The following is a 22,820-nucleotide window of genomic DNA, read 5'->3' as shown; positions in this document are numbered from 1 at the left end:
TTTTTTAAAGGGGGAGTCTGTCAACAACTAAAAAAATTTTTTTTAAAAAGACGACGATGACAGATACAAAATATGAGAGGATTCAGAAATTGTGCTCTCAAACAACTTGCCATGTGCTACAAGAAGTTTATACTAGGTAGAACCTCCACATATACTATTGGATTAGATGCTGTCAATACTCTATATCAGGTAACATTTGAAAGGTTCTGCCCCCCACGATCAAAGCCTGTGTTATAGGATTTTGTGTTGCAATATTCATTGAATGGAATAGCAATTTTTCACTTACAGTCCTACCTGGAACTGTTGAATCTAGGAGTCAGACAGTAGCATTTTGTTCTTCATTCTTTAGAAATAATTTCTGTAATATACGATTTCTACTCATATCTCTAGCAGTAGTGGCCTGGACTTCTGCTGCCAGGATCTTCTAAACTCTCCTCTTGTTCTCCAGTTCAGTCTAAAACCTTGCTTTCTGCCTCTAGAATTTTTGATGCTTCTAAGTATTATGTTCAGAATCAGATCATTTCTTGGGCAGCATTTTTGAGTCTGTCTGTCAGGAGTCTATGGCCTGTTTTCATTCCTTAGGCTGCTATTCCAGACCATGCCTGCTCTGATTTAAAGCTGCTATTTCAGGGTATCTCTTCACCCTGTAGAAACCCTCGCATCCATTTACACAATGTGTCCTCACACATAACCACATAACTTTTGCCACTTTCTTTTTGTTTGTTGGTACTGGGGACGGAACCCAGGGGCTCTTTCCCACTGAGCAACATCCCAGCTTCATTCATATATATAATATATATGTGTGTGTGTGTTTTATTTATTTATTTTTTTAGATGTAGATGGACACAATACCTTCATTTATTTATCTTTATGTGGTGCTGGGGATCAAACACAGGGCCTCACACATGCTAGGCAAGTGCTCTACAACCCCAGCCCTATTATTTAGAGACAGGGTCTCTCTGAATTGCCAAGGGCCTTGCTAAGTCACCGAGGCTGGTTTTGAACTCATGATCCTCCTGCCTCAGCCTCCCAAGCTGCTGGATTTCAGGCATGCGCCACGGTGCCAGGCTTCTCTGTCTTTTTTATTACTGTTCAAATTGGGGCCCTTCACAATTCCTACATCCTCATTCTAGTATGATTTCCCTAACTGTATTATTTTATCATTTACTACTCATACCATGCATTGATACCATGCATTGATTTGATTTCATTAGCTATATTAAAATCTTTTTAAAAAATTACTACTCAAAACAAAGTCACTTATACAATACCTATGATAATCTCTTTAAATATCTAGTCATAAGGCTTTCCACTTCTGCTTATTGTCAAGTGTTAGTTCATTTTATAAACCGAAATCTATATTTTTGTGACCATCCTGTTTGTGTCATTTGTGCTGTCTAGTGAAATAAGGATTTAGTATCCTGTTTTTGCAGAACAAACCTGTAAAATATACCAGTTTTTATGCTAGATTTTAGAAAACCTTTTTGGATTAGCATGCCCTTTTATAACCCCACCTGTCGTCTTCCTTTGTTTACAGTTTACTTTTGCACTGCCTTTTGAATTGTGACATCTAGCATTGAATCTGGTATTTTGGTTGTCATCCGTCTAATTAGAGAAAATATAACTCTTTCTTTAAATGTAATGTAAATTGGCCAAAGCTGGTGGTCTGTTTCCAGTCTTGATTTCTTTCATATTTCCAGAACTTGATATGTCTTACTCAACTCTCTGCTTACTTGCTTTATATGCTACCAGCTTTTTTTTTTAAGCCTTAAAGCTACAGTTTCAAAATAAATGACAAAACACTGCAACATTTAGGAAACCACCATAACAGATAGAAATAAAGTCAGAATTTGAGGAGCTATTGGATCAGTATATATGTACTTATTCAAAGTCTATCTATGCCCAAAACTATTCTTGACATTTATGCTTTCATTGGGGTCTATAGTTCCAGCTATTTCTTCTTTATTTGTTTATTTATTTATTTATTTTAGTTGTAGATGGACACAATACCTTTATTTTTATTTGTTTATTTCTATTTGATTCTGAGGATCGAACCCAGTGCCTCATATGTGCAAGGCAAGCACTCTGCCACTGAGCCACAATTCCAGCCCCTCTACATATTTCTTAAGCAAAGGATTTGGGCAAACAAAGAAGACTGGCAAATTATATCAGAGTTTAAAGAATATAGATAGTATAGCCCTAAGTAAAATTTTAAAATTATAAATAGTTTAGGTGCATGCAGTGCCAAAAATAAACAATATTTGAAAGCTCTTGGTTTTCAGAACCATGAACTGAGACTCTGTAAGGAAGATATTTTTGAAATTTTAAATATAGCAGCATTATTCACAATAACTAAAAGTTGGAAACAACCCAACTGCCCATGAAGAACAAATGGATAAATATAATGTGGTCTGTATGTGCAATGGAGTATTATTCAACATCAAAAGATAAGATTCTGCTGGGCACAGTGGCACACACCTGTAATCCCAGTGGCTTGGGGGGCTGAGGCAAAATGATTGTGAGTTCAAAGCCAGCCTCAGCAAACGCAAGTCACTAAGCAATTCAGTGAGACCTTGTCTCTAAATAAAATACAAAATAGAGCTAGAAATGTGGCTCAGTGGTTAAGTGCCCCTGAGTTCAATTCCAGGTTCCCCCACCCCTCAAAAAAAAAAAAAAAGAGAAAAAAGATTCTGTTGTTTGCTACAACATGGATGAATCTCAAAAACATTACACCAAGTGAAATAAGCCAATCACAAAAAGATAAACTATATGTACTAACATGAGTACCTAGAGTAGTCAAATTCATAGACAGAAAAAATAGAATAATGGTTACCAGGAGTTGGGGGCGGGGAAATAAGGAATTATTGTTTAATGGGTATGATTTCAATTTTGCAAGGTTAAAAGAGTTCTGGAGATTGGTTGTACAGTTTGTAAATGTACTTAGCCCTACTAAATCATTCATTTTTAAATGGTTAAGATGGTAGATTTTGTGTTTTGTGAGGATTTTTTTGTTTTTGTTTCATTTTTTTACAGTACTATGGATTAAACTCAGGAGCAGACACTGCTAGGAAAGCACTCTGCCACTCAAGTACATACCCAGCCCTTTTTGCATTTTTATTTTTGTTTTTCTGAGATAGTGTCTCACCAAGTTGTCCAGGCTGCCTGCCTCAAACCTGCAACTTTCCTACCTCAGGCTCCCAAGTAGTTAAGATTACAAGCATGTGCCACCATGTTTGGCTGTTAATTATATATGTTGTAAATTCAAAGTAAAATTTTTAAAAAATTGAAAGTCAAATAAGTTCCTAGAATCATTTAAAAATTATAAAAAATAAAATAAAATTACTGTCATTGGGGGAGCAGACTTTGCAAATGTAGAAGAATTGAAGGACATTTACAGAGTAATTTCCTGTTAATATGATCCAAACTGTGAAAGTGCTGAAAGGAGATGCTGAAGAGAGAAATTTGTCACAAGCAGAGCCAGATCTTTAACGAGACAAAGCTATATGCACCTGAGATAGAAGCATAGCATGGATCTAAGTGAAAATTAGTAGACATTCTATTGGCAGAGAAAGTTGTTGGAGAACAGTGAGAAATGGGTTGAAAATTGTGGGTGGTTCTAAATGTTAGGCTAAAGCATCAGATGTGGTAAGAGAAAATGACCTCAGAAAAGTAGGACAGTATTAAATAATGGGAAGACCAAAAAAGAAGCTTTAAGTATACTAGAGGCCCAACGTAGAAGGGTAGTAATGACTACAATAGTGACCAAGCTCATACAAACCAGTGAGTTCCAGTGGTGCCTATTAGTAATCCCAGCTACATGGGAAGCTGAAGCAAGAGGGGTACAAGTTTGAGGCCAACCTGAGCAATTCTCCTGTCTTAACTTTTAAAAAATTTTTTTAACTATCTCAAATAAAAAATTTTAAAAGTGCTAGGGATAGATATATCAGTGGTAGAGCACTTGCCTAGCATGTGACAGGCATGGAGTTTGATCTGCAGCACCACAAAGAAAGACAGAAAGAGGAAGGAAGGGAGAGAAAAGAAACTATTAGAAAGAAAGAATCGGAAAAACTTGAATAAAGACCATAGGAAGCAAAGAAAACATAAAATTAATTTAAAGATTGTCCACTTAGGGACACAGGAATTTGGTGGTTCTGTTAACATTGAAAGGTTTATTTGTGATGGTGGAAAGAAAAGTCAATTTAATTTTGACATTTTACATTAAAGATATTTCTGGATATGTAAATAAAAGGTGACCTTGAGGGATATAATGTGATGCACAGGGACCGATATTTGAGAGATCAGGCATTTCCTTCAGGTTTGCCCATAGCAGTTCGCCCAGACTGTAACTTTCACAGAGAGTTTAAATGGATAGTGCATCTACCATCTTCTCTGAAACTTCTTCAAGGAAAGTAGGAGAAAAATGTAACTGAAGGAAATGACCAAGTAGTAAAAGTAATGTCCTGGTAATCTACTACACACTCTGGATAACTAATTGGTTACCTATCAAATAAAGAAGGCAGAAAAATCAAACGTTTATTTAATGCATCAATAAGAGAATCTAGATTTCAGATTTAACCTCTGTTATAGTAACTATAACTATGCCTACATGTCCATGACATTAAAATGTCCAAAGCCATTTTATCACGTCTTTTTCCTGATATTTTCAGAATTATGGAATTTTTAATACATGATTATACAGCTGTTCAATTTGCAATGCTTATTTAGAGGAAGAGGGAATGGTAAACTTCAGTAACATCCCTTAATTCATAGCATGCATAGTTAGGGATAGCTACATTGTTAACCACCATCATTTCAACATTGATTACACATCTCTTATTTATTGTCAATAGAAGGCAAATGTTGTGTTTGTCTCAAGAATTCAGAAATTATCAAAAGGAATTAGAGCTCCATTTGCCTTTAATATTTGGCTCCAGTTTCTGAATTTTTCCCAGCAAGGGTAAGGGGACAGAAGGGTAGTCCTACTATTTCTGAAGCTTAAACCCCACAGTAGAGTACTTTTAGAACCATCTTGATTCTATTAAAATGTGTAGGTCAAAGGGCAAGCTCAACTAGTCTGATAGTTGTAAGCACCAGGGATAGAAGCACCATTGTAATGACCTAAAGTTGGTAGGATTTCTGTTGCTACCTACTCATTATGCTAGTAATAATGACATGTTCTTCATGCATTAGCAGATAACTAATCACTTGAAAGGTTTTGTATCCACATTTTTCTTTTTCTCTCCCCCCTTTTTGGTAATTAAGGAAAAGACACAGAACAAGAGTGATTTGACAGGAAGAACAGTGAAGTTTTTATTTTGCTCTGGGCTTGTGACATACGTTTATTACCTTTTGCATTTTATGTGCTCATGTTACTCCCTCAGGCTCATGGGAAACAAAGTCAGAATGTGCTACACTAGCAAGTCTCATTTTTCTGTGGATAATCTTCAGTTAGGAAAGCTCTGAGTCAATGATTAACCCTTATTAAGTTTCAATTTCTTTAAAATATCCTTAGCAATAGTTCTAGATCTCAAGCCATTGACTCTGTTTACAAAGGAATTGCTTTTTGTATTTTTTATTTCCTTTATTTTTGAGTCTTTCCGTTTTCTTCAATGTATGTGTATTATCTTTATCAGAAAATATATTTTTATAAAGAAATAATTATATTAAATAGGTTAAAATAAGAATCTTTTCACAATTTTTTTTTCTAATTTGAATTCCTTTACCTCTGAAAAGTAGCATTCTTAACAAAAATTTTTAGTCTAGATATGTTTGAGTGTCCTGTGTAAAACTTAACCATGTAGATTCAACTATACTACATGGTCCTTTTAATGAAGTATATTAGGAAATTAACAATTTTCTTATTTCCCATGAGCTGTGACTTCTAGTGTTTATTTTCACATCCTTACTGATCTTCCAGAATGTTTTAAGATATTTTTCTTTCTGATAGTGTTACCAAAGGAGGCCTCTTGTTCTTACTGCACAGTATGCTAATCACCAAAAGGACAAGATTTGTAAAACAGAAAGAGTTTATTCAGGAGCTGACCAAATGTGAGAAGCCAGGAGCCCCAACTCTCAAATCTGCCTCCGCGAGGATAGGGTTTAGGTTATCTGTGGGACACAGGGTATTCTGAGGTATGGGGAAAGGTGATTGGAGATAAGGAAAGGTGGTCTCTGCTTGCATAATCAACCATCTTAGTTCTTCATAGGAGGTATGTTTAGAAAATGACTGTATTACCATTCCCTGAAGGGGGAATTTGGGGCCCTCTGAAGTCATAAGGTCACACATTGAACACTTGCACAGACCTAAGTGAAGAGTAGTGATTTCAACTGGTTTGAGGTACCCTAGAAAACAACATAGGTAACTATCACCAAAATAACCCATATATTAGATGTGTTATTTATAGCAAAGCTAACAGGAGTCTATTTCTTGGTTGTGTGACCTCTAAAATTGACAATAAACGTAAATTAACTAAAAAAAAAAGCGAAGCTACAAGGTTTATTCAGGTTTTCCCTTGTTTTCAGTGGTATTAATTTCAGATTTACCAAAATTATAACCAAGAAAACAATTTTTATAAATTCCATCCTTTTCCAAAAATAAAAGGAAAGCCTAAAAGAGATTGACATTATCCAAAATTGATATGACATGTATAGCACATAATCAAAACACTTTATTCTCTTAACTGTGAGTTACCTTTCTTAGACATATACAATTGTAGAAATCCATATCAACATACAGTTTTCAATTGAAAAGAGTATGATCATGTGCTAGGAAATTTTTAGAGGATGAGAATTCATGGGTATAGTGAGGAAAAGTTTGATTCTGTGCAGTATACGGCATAATTATCATTCCAGCATAAATAGCATCAATGACATAATAAAATCTATTTGAATTATTATTATAGAAACAGTTTCATCTTATTAGAAAATCATTATTCCAGGGGCTTGGACTCCTGTGGTAGGTACATCCTTTACAATTTTGAAATTTGAAATGTAAATAATCACCTGTTATATCATATTATATATCATATTCTTGGAAATTTGACATTTGCCCCAGAGATTAACTGTACCGTAGTATATATTAGCTAGCCAAGCATATCATATGAAAGAATTTAGAATTTAATAAAGATGCTTCAACAATATACAATTAATTCTAATATTTCATATTATGATACTTTCCTTAAACACAAAGTAGTAACTCAAATGCTATCACTTTCATATTTGGCATTTATTAAAAGTGTTGATTACTCAACCTAGATATCTAGATTTAGATAGAATGAAATTTTTCATTCATCTTTTGCTGTTTGCCTGCTACTAAGTGTGTGATTCTGACTCCTAGTGCAAAGAAATGCAGCGCCCTTTTTGAGAAAGCACTCTTTTCATTTCAACTTTGTCAGTCTTTGAGCTTCCCAAAAGGGAACAGATGACAGCAAGTAACAGGAAACTGCATAGTTAGACCATCTTGAACTCCTTCACCTTTATGCTCATTTCACCACTTAACATATTTTTTTCAAGTGGCCATTGGCTATATTTAGACTGTCATTATCCCTCTGGTGTTGACTGGAGCCTCCCGGTTTAAGCCATCTGCCTTTCTTAGAATTACATAGTGTGGGGACAGTGGAAAGTGATACTGGGATCCATGAGGATCTTCCTTTCCAACAGCAAATACTAGTTAAACAAATCTTCATTTCCATGATGTAAGCTCATTATATCCTCCATTTGTTAGTATTACTTATTCAGAGTTCTGAACATCAACCCATCCAGAATAAAGAATATCCCTTAGAATATTCAAATGATAGTCTTCCAGTTTGTGGCTTAACTAAAACTCTTCCATATGACTGCTATTGAAGTTCAATTATCTTAACAAAAGACAGAAACAGAGTTAAGCTTGGGCAGTACATTCTCAGATTCAGCATTTCCTCGGGTCAAAGGCTCAGGCCACTTATATAGTTCTTGTAAATCAAATCTGTCTTTTTACATAAAAGATGAACTACTGAAGAATGCATTTTGGACTGTGAGACTAAATTGTTCACCAACTTTATTCTGATTATTTCGTAAGTTTCTTATATCCACCTCACTACTAAATCTACTCCTTTTCCTTCTGGACATGAACCACAAGTAGTTAGCTAAACCACAAGGAATCTGTGAAGTTTAAATTACTATTTGAAAGTGTGTGGATCATTGCCAATAAAGTCACAACTCTAAACTTATTGCATTAATGAGATAAAAAGAATTACCAATCTCTAGAATGCCCCAAGAATATAGGCTGTGTTTCTAAATTCACTTTACTAAGATTAACAATTTGTTATATATTCTATACATGAAAATGTTTTCAGTGTCAAAGTTAATGTCTTAGTTTGCCTGGAAGCTACACATACTTATCAAAAAATGGGTTAGGGTTACATGGATGAAACAGAGGAGACAGGACTACTCTTAATAAACAAAAAAAAAGTCACTAACTTTATTTTTCAAGTTTAAACATAGTTATATCTAGAAACTCTTTTTTTTCTTTTTTAATGAAATACTAAGTTGTTACTATTTTTTAAAATATTTTTTAGTTATAGATGGATGCAATATCTTTGTTTATTCATTTTTATGTGGTGCTGAGGATCAAACCCAGGGCCTCATATGTACAAGGCAAGTGCTCTGCCATTGAGCCACAACCCCAGCTCCCTAAGTTATTATTATTAGGCTGGCAATTTAGCTCAGTGATAGAACACTTGCCTAGCATATGCCAGGCCCTGGGTGTGATTCTCCAGCACAAAAGGAAAACTATGTATGTAGTTTTTCCAAAGATTAAACATTTAAAAATTTTTTATTTTTATGATAAGAGTATTTAACCTGGATCCACGCTGTTAAATTTTTAAATGTACAAAACAGTATGTTTTTAACTACAAGAAAAATGTTGTACAGCAGGTCTCTGAGAATTGTGATCCTGCAAAATTGAGAAATTATGCCTTGATTCACAATTCTCTATTTCTCCCTTCCTTTAGCCCCTGGTAATCTCTATGGTACATTCTAGGATTCCATGAGTTTGACAATTATAGATAACCTCATGTAAGTGAAATCATGCAATATTTTTCCTTCTATGACTGGATTATTTCATTTAATATTATGTAAGAATCCTTGAATTAATATAGCAATATAACAAGATAAAACATTTAGAATCAGAAAAACCTGAATTGGGTTTCCTACTGTACCATATACCCAAGTATGAACTTGGGCAAACTACATAAACTCTCCAAGCCTTGGTTTTATCATACATAAAATGAGGGTAATGATAACTTCAAAGAATTGTTACAAGGGTTAAATGAAAATGCATTTTCTTTCTTTTTCAGGCAAGAAGCTCTTCTGGCTGCCATTAGTGAGAAAGATGCCAATATAGCTCTTTTAGAACTTTCGTCCTCTAAGAAAAAGACCCAAGAGGAAGTGGCTGCACTTAAACGTGAGAAGGATCGCCTGGTACAGCAGCTCAAACAGCAGGTATTAGTAATGTCAGGGGCCCAGGGAGGGGACCAGGAGACCAGCTTTCACACCATTTTCTCCACATTTGTCTTGCCAGTGTATACTTTAGGGTCTTGTATTTCATATTAGACATCTGACAATGGTATTCAGTTAATTTTCATAATTAGAGATTTTGACTTTCACAAGAGTATTATTGGTAACAGGGCTGGTTTAGAAGATGTCATAAGTCTTCCATGAGAACATTTCTTAATTTTATACTATGGCTGGTAGAAATAAGTGAAATTCTACCCATTTGAATTTCTTATATCCAACTGTGTTCTTATTACAAAGGCATTTAACTATATTTTTACTAAGAGATTTCTTGTTATTCAGGGTTGAATAGTGTTTGAAGGTATGAATAGAGTTTTGCCCTTTTCTTTCCAACCTTAAAACCCTCCAAAATTTAATACTTACTATATTTCATAGGCCCATACACTTTATATGGTTAAAATGGTAATGTTAGGTATATTTTATCACAGTTATAAAATGGGGGAAAGATTGTCCTTTTGAAAATAATGAGAAAGCTGAGTTTTCAAATCTAGTTCCCTGCTTTAACTTTAATATCTTCACTGACTAGTCCTGTACAATTTGCAGTATCAACAATCCTATCTTCTTATGTCATATCCTACATTCTCAGTCACATTTTCTATACATTTTGGCTTCTTAAATATACTCTTCTGCCCTGAGTAATTGGACTGGGAAAGAACTTTTAAAATAAAGAATGTCTTCTTTTCTATATAGAGAGATCAGTCAGCAATTGGTAGTACCTTGGCATAATACTTAATGTTTAAATTTATAAGTATTTGTACAATAAAGGTATTTTTGTAGATAAATATTAGAACTGATTATTAAAAGAGTTTATATTGTCAGGCGCTGTGGCGCATGCCTGTAATCCCAGCAGCTCAGGAGGTTGAGGCAGGATGATTGCAAGTTCAAAGCCAGCCTCAGCAAAAGGGAGGTGCCAAGCAACTCAGTAAGATCCTGTCTCTAAATAAAATATGAACTAGGGCTTGGGATGTGGCTCAGTGGTCAATTGCCGCTGTGTTCAATGCCTGGTACTCTCCCCCCAAAAAATTTATTTATGTAGCTGATTTGGCTGAGGAAAAATACCAAAATATATCCCTTCTCTATAGGAGAAATAATAGACCAGCAGAAAAGCAATCCATTGCTCATTTACAAGAGAAAGAAAACTTTTCTAGTGTCCTATAATAATGTTTAGCAAGATGAGAACATCATCATCTCATATTTTTAATGCTTATTAAGTAAAATAGGAAGAATGTGTTATTACTAATAATAATATTTCTTATTATTATTATAATTATTACTAACATCTGTCTAGTAGTTGAAAACTGAAAATTGACTGTCCAAAGCTGATTAATATGAAAATACTATGATTTAAGAAAGTTCACTTGATTTTGAGTTTATAAATTTAACAATATCATATTACTTAACTTTTTTAAGCCTAAATTATATAAGCATATAATCTGAGTAGTGTTGGTCCTTCACGTTAGCATGTCAAATAGAATAGAATGCCTAGCAGATCAGAACATTGTATCTCATTCACAGGGGACTTCTGATTACTTGTCTCTCCTGTTTTTGGAGATGAAAATTAGGGGCTGGGGCTGGGGCTCAGTGGTGGAGCACTTGCCTAGCATGTGTAAGACACTAGGTTCGATTCTCAGCACCACATATAAATAAATGGATAAAGTAAAGGTCAGTCAACACCTAAAATTTTTTTAATTAAGGAAATTAATCTTTGATTTTAACATAGAAAGGAGTAAAGATTCTCACAGGCTGGAGATGTGACTCAGGGGAAAAGAGCCTGCCTAGCATGCAGAAGTCCCTAACTTTGATCCTTAGCATAGCAAAAAGAAAAAAAAAAATGCAGTGTCTTTTTCTAACTGTATGCCCTGAATGTTTTATAGTTCTTAGGATTTCTTCCTATGGTCATTTTATCTCTCAAAAATGGGATGCTATGAGCGAGAAGGAAGGAGTCATGCCAAAGGCATTTAATTCTTTAAAGACATTTAGTTCTTTAATTCTTCTAAGTGTGTGTACTAACTTTTGGACAAAGGAGAGGCCTTTTGGAAAGAGGATATGGCATCAATGTTGTTTTAATTTAAAGCTTCTTGTTCTTGAATTGCTGGAATGTGCCACAATCTAAAGACTATTTCCTAACAGAGAAGCAGTCAGCATTGACCAGGCTTCCAGTAAATAGAGCTGCCACTGCCCTAAGAAGTTCTTGGCATTCATGAGTGATTCCTATCCTCAAAAAGAGGTAAAGCAATAGGGACATACAGATTTGGGGGTTATCCCTAATGTATTCCCAATTACTCACACCCAGGGTGACTTATCTCCTTGACTCATTCATGGCAAAGCAATACTTGGAGAGCCTGCATCAGAGGAAAGGGCCAGGGCTGATGAAAAAAAAAAAAAAACCTGAAGGTTGTCTAATAAATTCCAGATGTGATGTGGTGGGTGCCAACCTATGTGTTCAGACTGTAAGTCATGAAGAAGCCCTCTCTGTGATTGTCAGGCAGCCACTCTAGATTTCATATAAACTCAATATAGAACCCTGTAAAGTATTAATACAGTCTGTTTAACCACAGCACAGTGATTGTCACAATATGGCCTTTCTCTCAGTTTTGTATTCTTTCTTCTTGTTATTACTGGGGATTAAACCGTGAGGTGCTTTATCACTGAGCCACATCAACATCCCTTTTCATTTTTTACTTTGAGGCAGGGTCTCACTAAGTTGCTTAGGGTCTTGCTAAGTTGCTGAGGCTAGCCTTGAACTCTCAATTCTCCAGTCTCTACCTCTCAAGTTGCTGGGATTTCAGGTGTGCACCACCATGCCTAACTGTGTTCTTTTAACCTCCAAATACTCCATTGCAAAAATGGAGCATGCTGAATTTGATTATAAATTTATATCTACTAGTTAATTTAGTTTTTCTTTGTGTTTCTATAATAGTAATTATCGTTTTTATTTTAGATTAAAGGACTCTCTTTCCTGTAAGGCCAGACTAGTGGTGACAGAGTCCCATAGCTTTTGCTTATCTGGAAAGGACTTCATTTCACCCCCTCTTTCTTCTTTATTTATTCTTTCCTAAGGATGGCTTTACTGGGTATAATATTCTGGGATGAGACTTTTTTTTTCCTTTCAATACTATGAATATATCAGACCCTTCTCTCCTGAACTGCAGGGTTTCTGCTGAGAAATATGCTAGTAACCTAACATGGATTCACTTTTAAGTGATCTCTTTCTTCTTGCTATTTTTAGAATTGTCTTTGACCTTTCTGTGGGGGGAGTGCTTTGCAGGTTACCAGGAGTTGAACCCAGAGGTGTTTATAACCACTGAAACACATCTCCAGCCCTTTTTATTTTTTTATTTTTGAGACAGGGTCTCACTAAGTTGCTTAGGGCCTCACTAAATTACTGAAGCTGGCCTTGAATTTGTGATCTTCCTACCTCAGCCTCCCAAGCCACTGGGACTATAGGCACATGTCACCATGCCCAACTATTATTAAACAGGCCTTTTATTTGCCTTTCTCCATCTCTTCTTCCTCTGGACTACCTGTACTGTGATTATTTATTATTTTACTGTTTTCTCACATATTACAGAGCTGGCCTTTGGCTCAGTAGATATGTATCAGGTTATCTTTCCCTCCTCATGGCATTGGTGGCTACTTATCTCTCTTAGTAGCATGGTCTGCTAAGTATGATGTTGTAATTGAAAAGATACTCTATCATAACTACTCAAAGCACTTGGAACTTACCAAATAAATCATCCTTTGGAGTAAAATTTCTCATCCTTATCTATTATTACAAAGGAGAATTTTTTTGAAAGTTCATTGAATTCCCTTTGATTGAAAATGAGAATTATAACAACCCAACAAAATATTGTCATTTGTTCCCAAATTCTAGTTTTAAATCACAACTTATATGAAAGAAAAAGCAATTTGAATATTGATTCTTCCCTAAGCCAACCCCAAATTTTTTTACTTGTTTGAAATGAGTCCTCCTTTACCTATCTTGAAGTTTCAAGTAAAGAATGTAAATCTGTTTTATATATGAATAATGTGATTTTTTTCTTACTAAGTTTTGAGATGAAATTGCTTAACATTTAGAACAAAAGTATGGGTTCTATACATTAAAGAGAGAGAGGGAGAGAAAAGCTTTGATTTGGTTTTCAAATTCTTAGACATAGGCCCTGATCCACCTATTGGAACAACTTTCAGGGCAACTAATTTGGAGCACAACAAATCATTGGATTCTTACCTGTCAAATCTATTATTGGCTCATGGTAGTGCATATAAATTGTTTCTGAACAAAGCTAAAATAGTATGAGGACATACTAATTGTCTACTAAAGTGAACCACGTTTGATGAAAGTTACCATTTTGGATTTATCATTCTCTTTTTCTATGAAGAAAAATCATTGTATGAAAAATTCTTGTAGCTAGCGAAGAAAATATTTCCATAGGCTACTTATTTAAAGTCTTTTCATTATGAATGAATTCTTGAGGGAAGTTTCTTTCCAACAAGAATAAGGAGACTTAGCCTTTAAGAATATATATGTAATTTATAATCTTGAGTTGCCATAATTTTGTATTGTTTTAGAAATGACAAGAAAAAAAATTTCTGTACTTTCTATCCACAGTTGATTGACTCCACAGATGAGGAACCCATGGATATGGAGGGCCAACTGTTTTGGTTTTTTTTAATGGTGTCCACAGATTTTGTTTTTATCTTATCAGTACTCCTTACACAATTTAGTATGACCTCTGTTGACACTGTATTAGGTATTATTAGTAATCTAGAGACGATTTAAAGTGTACAATACAATGCAGGTAGATATATGCAATGCTACACCATTTATATAAGGGACTTGAGTATCCTCAGATTCTGGTGTCTTGTGGGGGGATTCTGGAAATGACTATATATATCATAAAGAGCAATTATTTTCAATCTAAATATGTACTAACTTAGGGAATATATTATGTGGCATTTTCATCTAATTTTTCACTTTCAATATGATGCTATAATACAACACATAGGAGGTTTTTAAATATATGTATATATATATATATATATATACATATATATATACATATATAATTTAGATTCTGATTTTATCTGTAAATTTTCATGAACACATAAAAGAACCAAGGTAAACGGTCTTCAGGATGACTATAGTTAGTTTATTTTCTCTCACATTTTACTGTAAACAATGAGAAGAAATCAAGCCACACCTTTAGTGTTCTGGGTAAAATTTTCAGATCATTCAGTTCATTAGATAATATTTCCTATATTCCATATACTGCAGGTGATGATAGTGCTAAAAGTTCTGGTAATACATATTCTCAAAAACATATACCTCACTTCTGTTTCAGATCTTTTGACAAGCTGGGGCTGTAGCTCAGTGGCAGAGCACTTTCCTACCATGTGTGAAGCACTGAGTTTGATCCTTAGCACCACATAAAAATAAACGAACAAAAATAAAGTCATGCTGTCCACCTATAACTTCAAAAAAATAATAATAATAAAATTTCAATCTATTGTCAGCCTCCAAAAGCTCATGTTTCTACCTAACAGTCTATTCACAGTGTAAGGGTCCGGCGAATGTCGGAGGAAGAGACCACCAAGAGACCGACTCAGGCAACAGCAAAAGGGGGTTTATTGAGGATCCAATCCAGCGCGCTGGGGCTCCAGGCTCACTCAAGACAGGAGAGCGGCCAAGAGCCCCGAGCAGGGGTTGAGCAGTGCTTAAGTACACTTTTTTAGGGAGAGCAGGGACTTTACATACATCACAGTCTCCTTTAACAAATCACCATACACCGAGGGAAAATCAAACAACAATTCTCAAACATGATTAGTACATTCATTGGCAGGAACAGGTTGGAACAATGCCTACGTGCCAAACTGCGCAGGGTCCAGGTTATTTAACAACTAAATGGTCAGTACCGGGCATTGTCTTAACTGCCTCAGGAATTTCAGGTTCTGTGTGCAGTTCAGAAACTTTACAATACCTAGTCCTTTACATTTTAACTCAGGCTTTGCAGCTTAGAAACTTTACCCTTTCACACAGCAATATTGGATTTTCCCTAACACTCTACTCAGGTCTTCCCAGGTCTTCACTCCTACATTTTGTTACAGAACTATCTCATTCCCAGTTGCCAATATATATTAGTTATCTGTTACTACAAAAAAAATTACCCTCAGGGGCTGGGGATGTAGCTCAGTGGTAGAGCGCTTGCCTAGCACTTTTGAGCACTGGGTTTGATTCTCAACATCTCATATAAATAAATAAATAAAATATAAAAGGTCTACTGACAACTGAAAAACATTTTTTTAATTACCCTCAATTTAGTAGCTTAAGAGCTGAGGATGTGGCTCAGTGGTAGGCCCTGGCACGTGTAAGGCCCTGGGTTCGATCATCAGCACCACACAAAAATAAATAAAGGTATTATGTCCAACTAAAACTAAAAATATTTATTTAAAAAAAGAAATAATTATTTATTGTCTCATACTGTTTTTGAGGATCAAGATTAGGGAGCATCTTAGCAGGTAGTTCTGATTTAGGGTCTCTTCTATGTTTGCAGTCAGGCTGTCAGCCAGGCCTGCAGCCACCTGAAGGTTTGAATAGGGCTAGAGGATCTATTCCAGATTTTTTCCTGTGACTCTTAGCTTTTCAGCATATGGTTCTTCCATAGAGTTGGTTAGAACACAATAGCTGGCTTTTCCCTAAGCAAGTGACCCACAAGAGGAAAAGGGAGCAACTAAGATGAAATACCCAGTATCTTTTGTAATCTAACCTCAAAAGTAGCATACCATTGGGCTGGGACAGCGGCTCAGCAGTAGTGCTCTTGCCTGGCATGTGTGAGGCACTGGGTTCGATTCTCAGCACCACATATAAATAAATAAAATAAAGGTCTATCAACAACTAAAAAATTAAAACAAAATAGCACACCATCACTTCTGTTTATTCCGTTGATCACGTAAACAACACTTGCACAGTATGGGAGGGAACAACACAATGGTGTGAACAACTGGAGAATGAGATCCTTGGAGGCTATTTTGAAGGCTGGCTACCACAGCAAATGAATGAACAGACTCATGCAATGACATGCTACTCAGCATAAAATAGAAATGAACTGCACAAACACACAATATAGATAAATCTCAAAAACACACTGATCAAAAGAAGACAGAAAAGTACATACTAACTATATGATTCCACATTTGTCTTAAACTCTAGAAAAGACTATTTTAATCTGGTGTAAGAAAGCAGATCATACAATAAAGAAAAAGTTGTTTCATTTTCTCTCTCCCCTTAGCTCACTGAAGGGACCTGCAGTGAGAAAGGGACAAGTGCTCTTTCTCTCTTCCTTTTTCTTCCTCCTGTGGGTATTGTTTGTGTCCTCTGACACTGCTTCACTAGCCAAATTGACCTTGTTGGAATGAAGCAGCAGCCAAAAGACACAAACCTGGCTACTTGGTTATGTAACTTGACCCACAGGAGACTCGTGAATCTTTACATGCCAAATGGCAAGGTTCTGTAGGCCGCCTCACACTTCTCTGTCCATCCTTTCATCTGTCTCCAGTTCTCTTTTTTTCCTTCTCAGGCATACACAAGGCATATCAATAAGTATGATGCCTAAGTAGATAACAAATGAAAAAAATGAGATAAAAAATGAGATTAAAAAGTCTCTCCTTTTCTTATACTTATGCCCAGTATTTAGGGAGGTTCTCTTTGAGCCCCTCTTTTTTGGCTTAGGCAATCTTGTGAATGAACAGATAACTCCCCATGTGAGGAATCCTTCACCAGTGTTAGCACATATCTGTCTGTGTACAAAGGCATATGCTGAGCTACTGGACTGGTAATAGTAGTGCTTGTTTTGCCGCTTCTTACTAAGCTGTCTTTGTCATGTATGGGTTGCATAGCTCTTACTTGTCATCATCTTTGAGTCCTGGTCACCAATTCTGGGACAATTGGACAAACCCACTCATGCTAGTAAAATTAGTTGAAAATTGGAGAGAGAACAATAAAATTATTTTACATTCTATAAAAAGAGAACAACAGTAGAGCTGCAAAGTTGTAAATAAAGGAAAATTAAACATCATGTATTAAAGTAGCTGGAAGGAAACAGAAACTATTGGTGGAAAGTAAAATGTTTGGACATTCATCCACCTCACTAAGCTGTTTAAATTCTTATTCACATTGAGACCAGCCCCAAAAGCATTCATGCATCCATTGTTATATATAAATCTATACATTTGTACGGAGAATTGAACTCAGGGACTCTTGGCCAGTGAGCCACATCTCCAGCCCTATTTTGCATTTTTTATTAGAGACAGTGTCTTAGTAAATTGCTTAGCGCCTCATTTTTGCTGATGAATTTGAACTCATGATTCTCCTGCCTCAGCCTCCCAAGCCCCTGGGTATAGGCTTGCACTACTGTTCCTGGCTAGCGCAGGTGCTTTTGGCATGACTGACATTCCTCAAAGAGCACATTGAGCCGGCACAGTTGCGCACTCCTGTAATCCCCAGCAGCTTGGGAGGCTAAGGCAGGACGATTATAAATTCAAAGCCAGTCTCAACAAAGCCAAGGCACTAAGCAACTTAGTGAGACCTTGTTTCTAAATAAAATACAAAATAGGGCTGAGGATGTGGCTCAGTGACCAAGTACCCCTGAGTTCAATCCTTGGTACAAAAAAAGAGAACACATTAATGCTAGGCACTGATAGTTTCCCTTTTATGTTGCACTTGGCAGCTCCAGCTTCATTCTGTGTTGCTGTATACACAAGTATCAACCTCTTCTATGCAACATCAGCTGGATGGAAACCATTATATTATTATCATAGAAAGTGAAAACCTTCTGTTTGGTTAGGTTAGGATATACAGTATTCAGAAGTTGATAGCAAATTATGATTTAGTCTATATTTAATGATTCAATAGCTCTTACTGACTTGGTCAAATAAAAATGTTAATGTTAAAATTATTCTCTCTCTTCTGTTCTAAGTTTTTGTATGTTAAGTATTTAGTATGAATAATTCTTCCTCTAAGCCACAACCAAGTAATTTTATCTAGATTGTTCTTGCTAATGATATCCAGATTTACTTGAAACAAAATAGTGGCAAAGCATTTTCCATTCACTGTCCTCACTTCTGGAATTGCCTTCTGCTTCCTCAGCCTAATCTATAATTTAATATTTGCTTCAAGACTTATCTTTGGGGCTGGGGATGTGGCTCAAGAGGTAGCGCACTCGCCTGGCATGCATGCTGCCCAGGTTTGATCCTCAGCACCACATACAAACAAAAATGTTGTATCCGCTGAAAACTAAAAAAATATATATATTAAAAAAATTCTCTCTCTCTCTCTCTCTCTCTCATATAAGAAAAAAAGTTTTATCTTTGTAGTTTGGAATTTCCTAGCCATTAAATCAATATTTTTTTTCTTTCTTTACTTATCTTGTATAGCATTGGGGATCAAAATCCAGGGCCTCACACATACTAGGCAAGCCTTTTACCTCTGAACTACCTACAGTCCTCACTATTTTTTCTTATCACTAGCAAAACCATTCTGTGCTTTCTTCATTCATGTATTCATACTCTCTTTGGCATAAGTTGAAGAAAATGAAAAGTGATAAAGAAGGAGGTTGCAGAGAGAAAGAAAGAGAAACTGTTCTACTCATTGTCCTACAATTTATCTACTCTTTATTATAAGCCAAGACATTTTCTTTTTATTTCTTCAAATGTAAGAATTCCCATTCTGTAACTGTTACTTCTTTTCTTATTTGTATGAAACAGCATGGTATTATAGAAAGAACACTAAACTGAGTGCCATGAGACATGGGCTGTGTAGCTCCCACTCTGTTGATAAATAAGTGTGTAACTTTGAGCAGTAATAACACCATCAGCTAATATACAGACAGCACTTCATAATTTACAAAGTACTATTACATGCAAAGTACCTTATAGCGCCTGCCCCTAGCACTATGTGGGCCAGGCAGATATCATTAATAAAAGTGAGTGAAGTGGTGTGAGGCAGTAGGAGAAAGAAAACTGATAAACTAGGGGCCACATGCTGTGTCTACAGAGGCAGCCTCTTTAGTTCCACTTGTTGTGACCATAAACAGTGTAAACTCTGTTATCTGAGCCTCCATTTTTCCCCAGAGAATCTAGCTTTTTATTTAAATCTCTTGATTTTTTTGTTGCTAGCTAATTTGGTTTTTATTTTTTTATAAATCAGGCTACAAGCTACCTAATTTGCCTATTTAGGCTGTAACTTCCTCATCTACATTATTGGGTGGATAGATCAAGTGAATGTTGAAGTCTAAAAAATTCCCCCCCAAACACATTTTGATAAATCAACACATCTACCTATAGCTATATTATCTGCTAATTGCTGGAATAGTTTAAAAAGAAGTAGTCACAAAGCATAAGAAAGAAATATATATGGATTAAATCTATCAAAATGTGCTTATTTTATGAAAGTATTGTTACTTTCATTACAAATTATTGTATTTTGAGATTGAGAAAATTTTTGATTACTCACTATCTCCTTGAAGCCTTTTTTGAACTCTGTAAAGAAATAGATATTTTTTGATGAATTCTACTTAATTGCAGGTAAGTGAAATCCAGAGGTTGGGAAATGTGGGGAAATCTGGATCCATCCCAGTCTCTTTTCATCCATCTGGATTTTTTTTTTTTATTTTTTTGTCATCAATTCCAGATGTAGGAAATTCTTCACTACAGTTTGATAAGGCTCTTTCTACCCTTCTTGTCTAGCATCAAATCTAACTCATCCTTCCTATTGTCAGACTGCTGCCTTTTATGATGCCACAGGGAATTAATTTATAAATCTTGTGAGTTCCCAGATCCCTCTTGAATTTGTTTCAATGCAAATAAATCAACCTAGATTTCCTGCCCATATGCTAGTGCCTTTCTATCCCCGTTTCTTGTGTGTCTGTCAGGTGGCATGATTTATAGCTGCCTTTTCTATGCTCGCTGACCTTGGTCTGAGGATCTAATTAAGCATAAGTACAACTGGACAGATTGGCTGGAGGGGGATTCCCCACCACCACCACCCCATACACACACCACTATCAAACTTCCCTTGGTGAGACTCAGACCAATATTTTCCACAGAACCTATTGTTTACTGCCTCTTTTTATCTCTTTTAACCTAATGCAGATTCTTATTAAAAGTGAATAAGTAATTAAATGATATTTGCATTCAAAGACAAAAGGAATGATGTTTAATAGAGTAGAACTTGAGCTGTCACAGAGGAATGCCCTTTTCAGAAGCCATAGTAAACACATGACCAGATCAAGTCATCTTTGTTACTGCATGACTTTCTAGAAAACAGTATATTCATGCCATTAATCATCTTGAAGATAATGATACCTAGAATTTATTTAGCTGAGCTCTGTTTTGAGTGCCTTGCGTGAATTAATTCATTTAATCCTCACTACAACCGTATATATCCTTATTGTATAGCTGAGATGCTAAAAGGTAAAGTAAATGCCCCAAGTCACTCTTAGCAAGTGACTGAGGTAAGAGACAACAACAGATTATATCATTCCAGAGCTGATAACCCTAATCACTACTCCAAAATATTTTACTATCATTATGTGATTTGGGTAAGAGATTTCAGTACCTTCAGCCATATTAGTAACCCCATAATACTCTCTTGTAATAAATGTACTTTTATCTACCCTTGTCTTAAGTTATAGTAAAAATATACATTAGCAAAGTGTTGCTCTCAATTCCTAAAAATTAATTCAGAATCTTCACAGGTAAAAATATCTTTTGCATTGTATATCAAAAGATATCTTCTCATTTCAACAATTATCTTAGAAATTGTTGACTGGACTCAATGAATAGCTGTAGGTCAGGCAGGAGGGTGAAATCATAGACTGATTTTTAAGAAGCTGAGATTTGAAAACCCATTACTAGAACCTAAATTACCATCACATAATTGTTATTAAAATATTATGACTGTCATATTTACATAGACAGATAAACATATCTGGCCCCAAAACACTGTACAATGTTTACTATAGCTTTTGATCAGCAACATTTTTTTTGAAATTTCAAGAATCAGCTAATTTGCATTTTTAAAAAAATGTATTTTTATTGTTGATTAATTTTTTTTAATTTATTTGTATATGATGCTGAGAATCAAACCTAGAGCCTCACATATGCTAGGCAAGCTCTCTACCATTGAGCCACAATCCCAGCCCTTTAATTTGCATTCTTAAGGAGAGCTCCAGATGGACATTTAGCTCAATGGTATAGCTTTTGCTTGGCATACTCGAGGTCCTAGGTTCAGTACCCAGCACTGCAAAAATAAAATAAAATCCTAAGTCTTCAAGAGGAGCTTATATACATGAGAGATTGGGAAGCTGTTGTTGAAAAGCATTACTGTTAAAGAATGAATATCTATTATGCCTAAGGTTCAAGGGGTTTTTTGTCTTCCTGTATTTCAAAGTTTTATAAAATAATTTATATAAATAAGTAAATAAATCATTGAGCTTTAATACTAAAACAGTGTTTGTAGTATAATTGGTTTTCAAGATAGAAAATTCTTTAAATAAAGTTTGAGGTATTGTCGGTCCTTTTCCTGAACAGGTTATTCTGAATTGGGTGTGATGTGTTTTCTAGACTTATATAAAATTACAACTTATTGATGGTCAAATCTAAAATTATGGCTTCTCTTAAAATCAGTTTTGAACATGTTCATTCTGAGCCTACATAGAAGGGGCTGGGGATGTGGCTCAAGCGGTAGCGTGCTCGCCTGGCGTGCATGCTGCCCGGGTTTGATCCTCAGCACCACATACAAAGATATTATGTCCGCCGAAAAACTAAAAAATAATATTAAAAAGTTCTCATTTTCTCTCTCTCTGTCTCTCTCTCTCCCCTCTCTCTTTAAAAAGAAAAAAAAAACACATAGAAGCCTACTAGATTTTTCATTGGATCTCAATTTGAATCCAGGGGAAGGACATAGTAGCATCATATCCCTGTAGTCTGCAATGTTCAGCACTTCTTAATTTCAATCTCTGCCAAAGGGAAGATTCTTATAATCAAGTTATTGTTATTTAACAGTTTGCTTAGTTGTCTGCCTTATTATCTAGAAACAATGACCAGGAAGAGCTTCATGCTGTAGGAAATCAGTTTTCACGACTGGTTCTAGTCAGCTGATTGACAACTACAACTCTGTATTTAAACATCAAGACAGTGGCCACAGCAATATTTCCTAAGCCTGGATCATCCTCCTAATTGGAGTCAGAGCTGTTCTAATGTCTATGCACTGA

At 35.5% G+C, this 22,820-nt stretch overlaps 1 protein-coding gene across 23 annotated transcripts in view; it reads left to right on the top strand.

Annotated features, from left to right (window-relative positions):
• Positions 1–22,820, top strand: part of Erc1 (ELKS/RAB6-interacting/CAST family member 1) — a 502,961-nt gene that overhangs the window by 371,581 nt on the left and 108,560 nt on the right. For all 23 annotated transcript variants that reach the window (XR_005731973.2, XM_040281166.2, XM_040281167.2 and 20 more), the window contains one exon: positions 9,336–9,480. Coding sequence is in view for 22 of the 23 variants with exons in the window: in XM_040281166.2 (XP_040137100.2) it covers positions 9,336–9,480 (145 nt within the window). In the remaining variant the exon portion in view is untranslated. The remainder of the gene's footprint in view (positions 1–9,335; positions 9,481–22,820) is intronic.

The sequence above is a fragment of the Ictidomys tridecemlineatus genome, chromosome 6, assembly GCF_052094955.1.
Source record: "Ictidomys tridecemlineatus isolate mIctTri1 chromosome 6, mIctTri1.hap1, whole genome shotgun sequence".
NCBI lineage: Eukaryota > Metazoa > Chordata > Mammalia > Rodentia > Sciuridae > Ictidomys > Ictidomys tridecemlineatus.
This window is presented reverse-complemented; position numbering and strand designations above follow the sequence as displayed.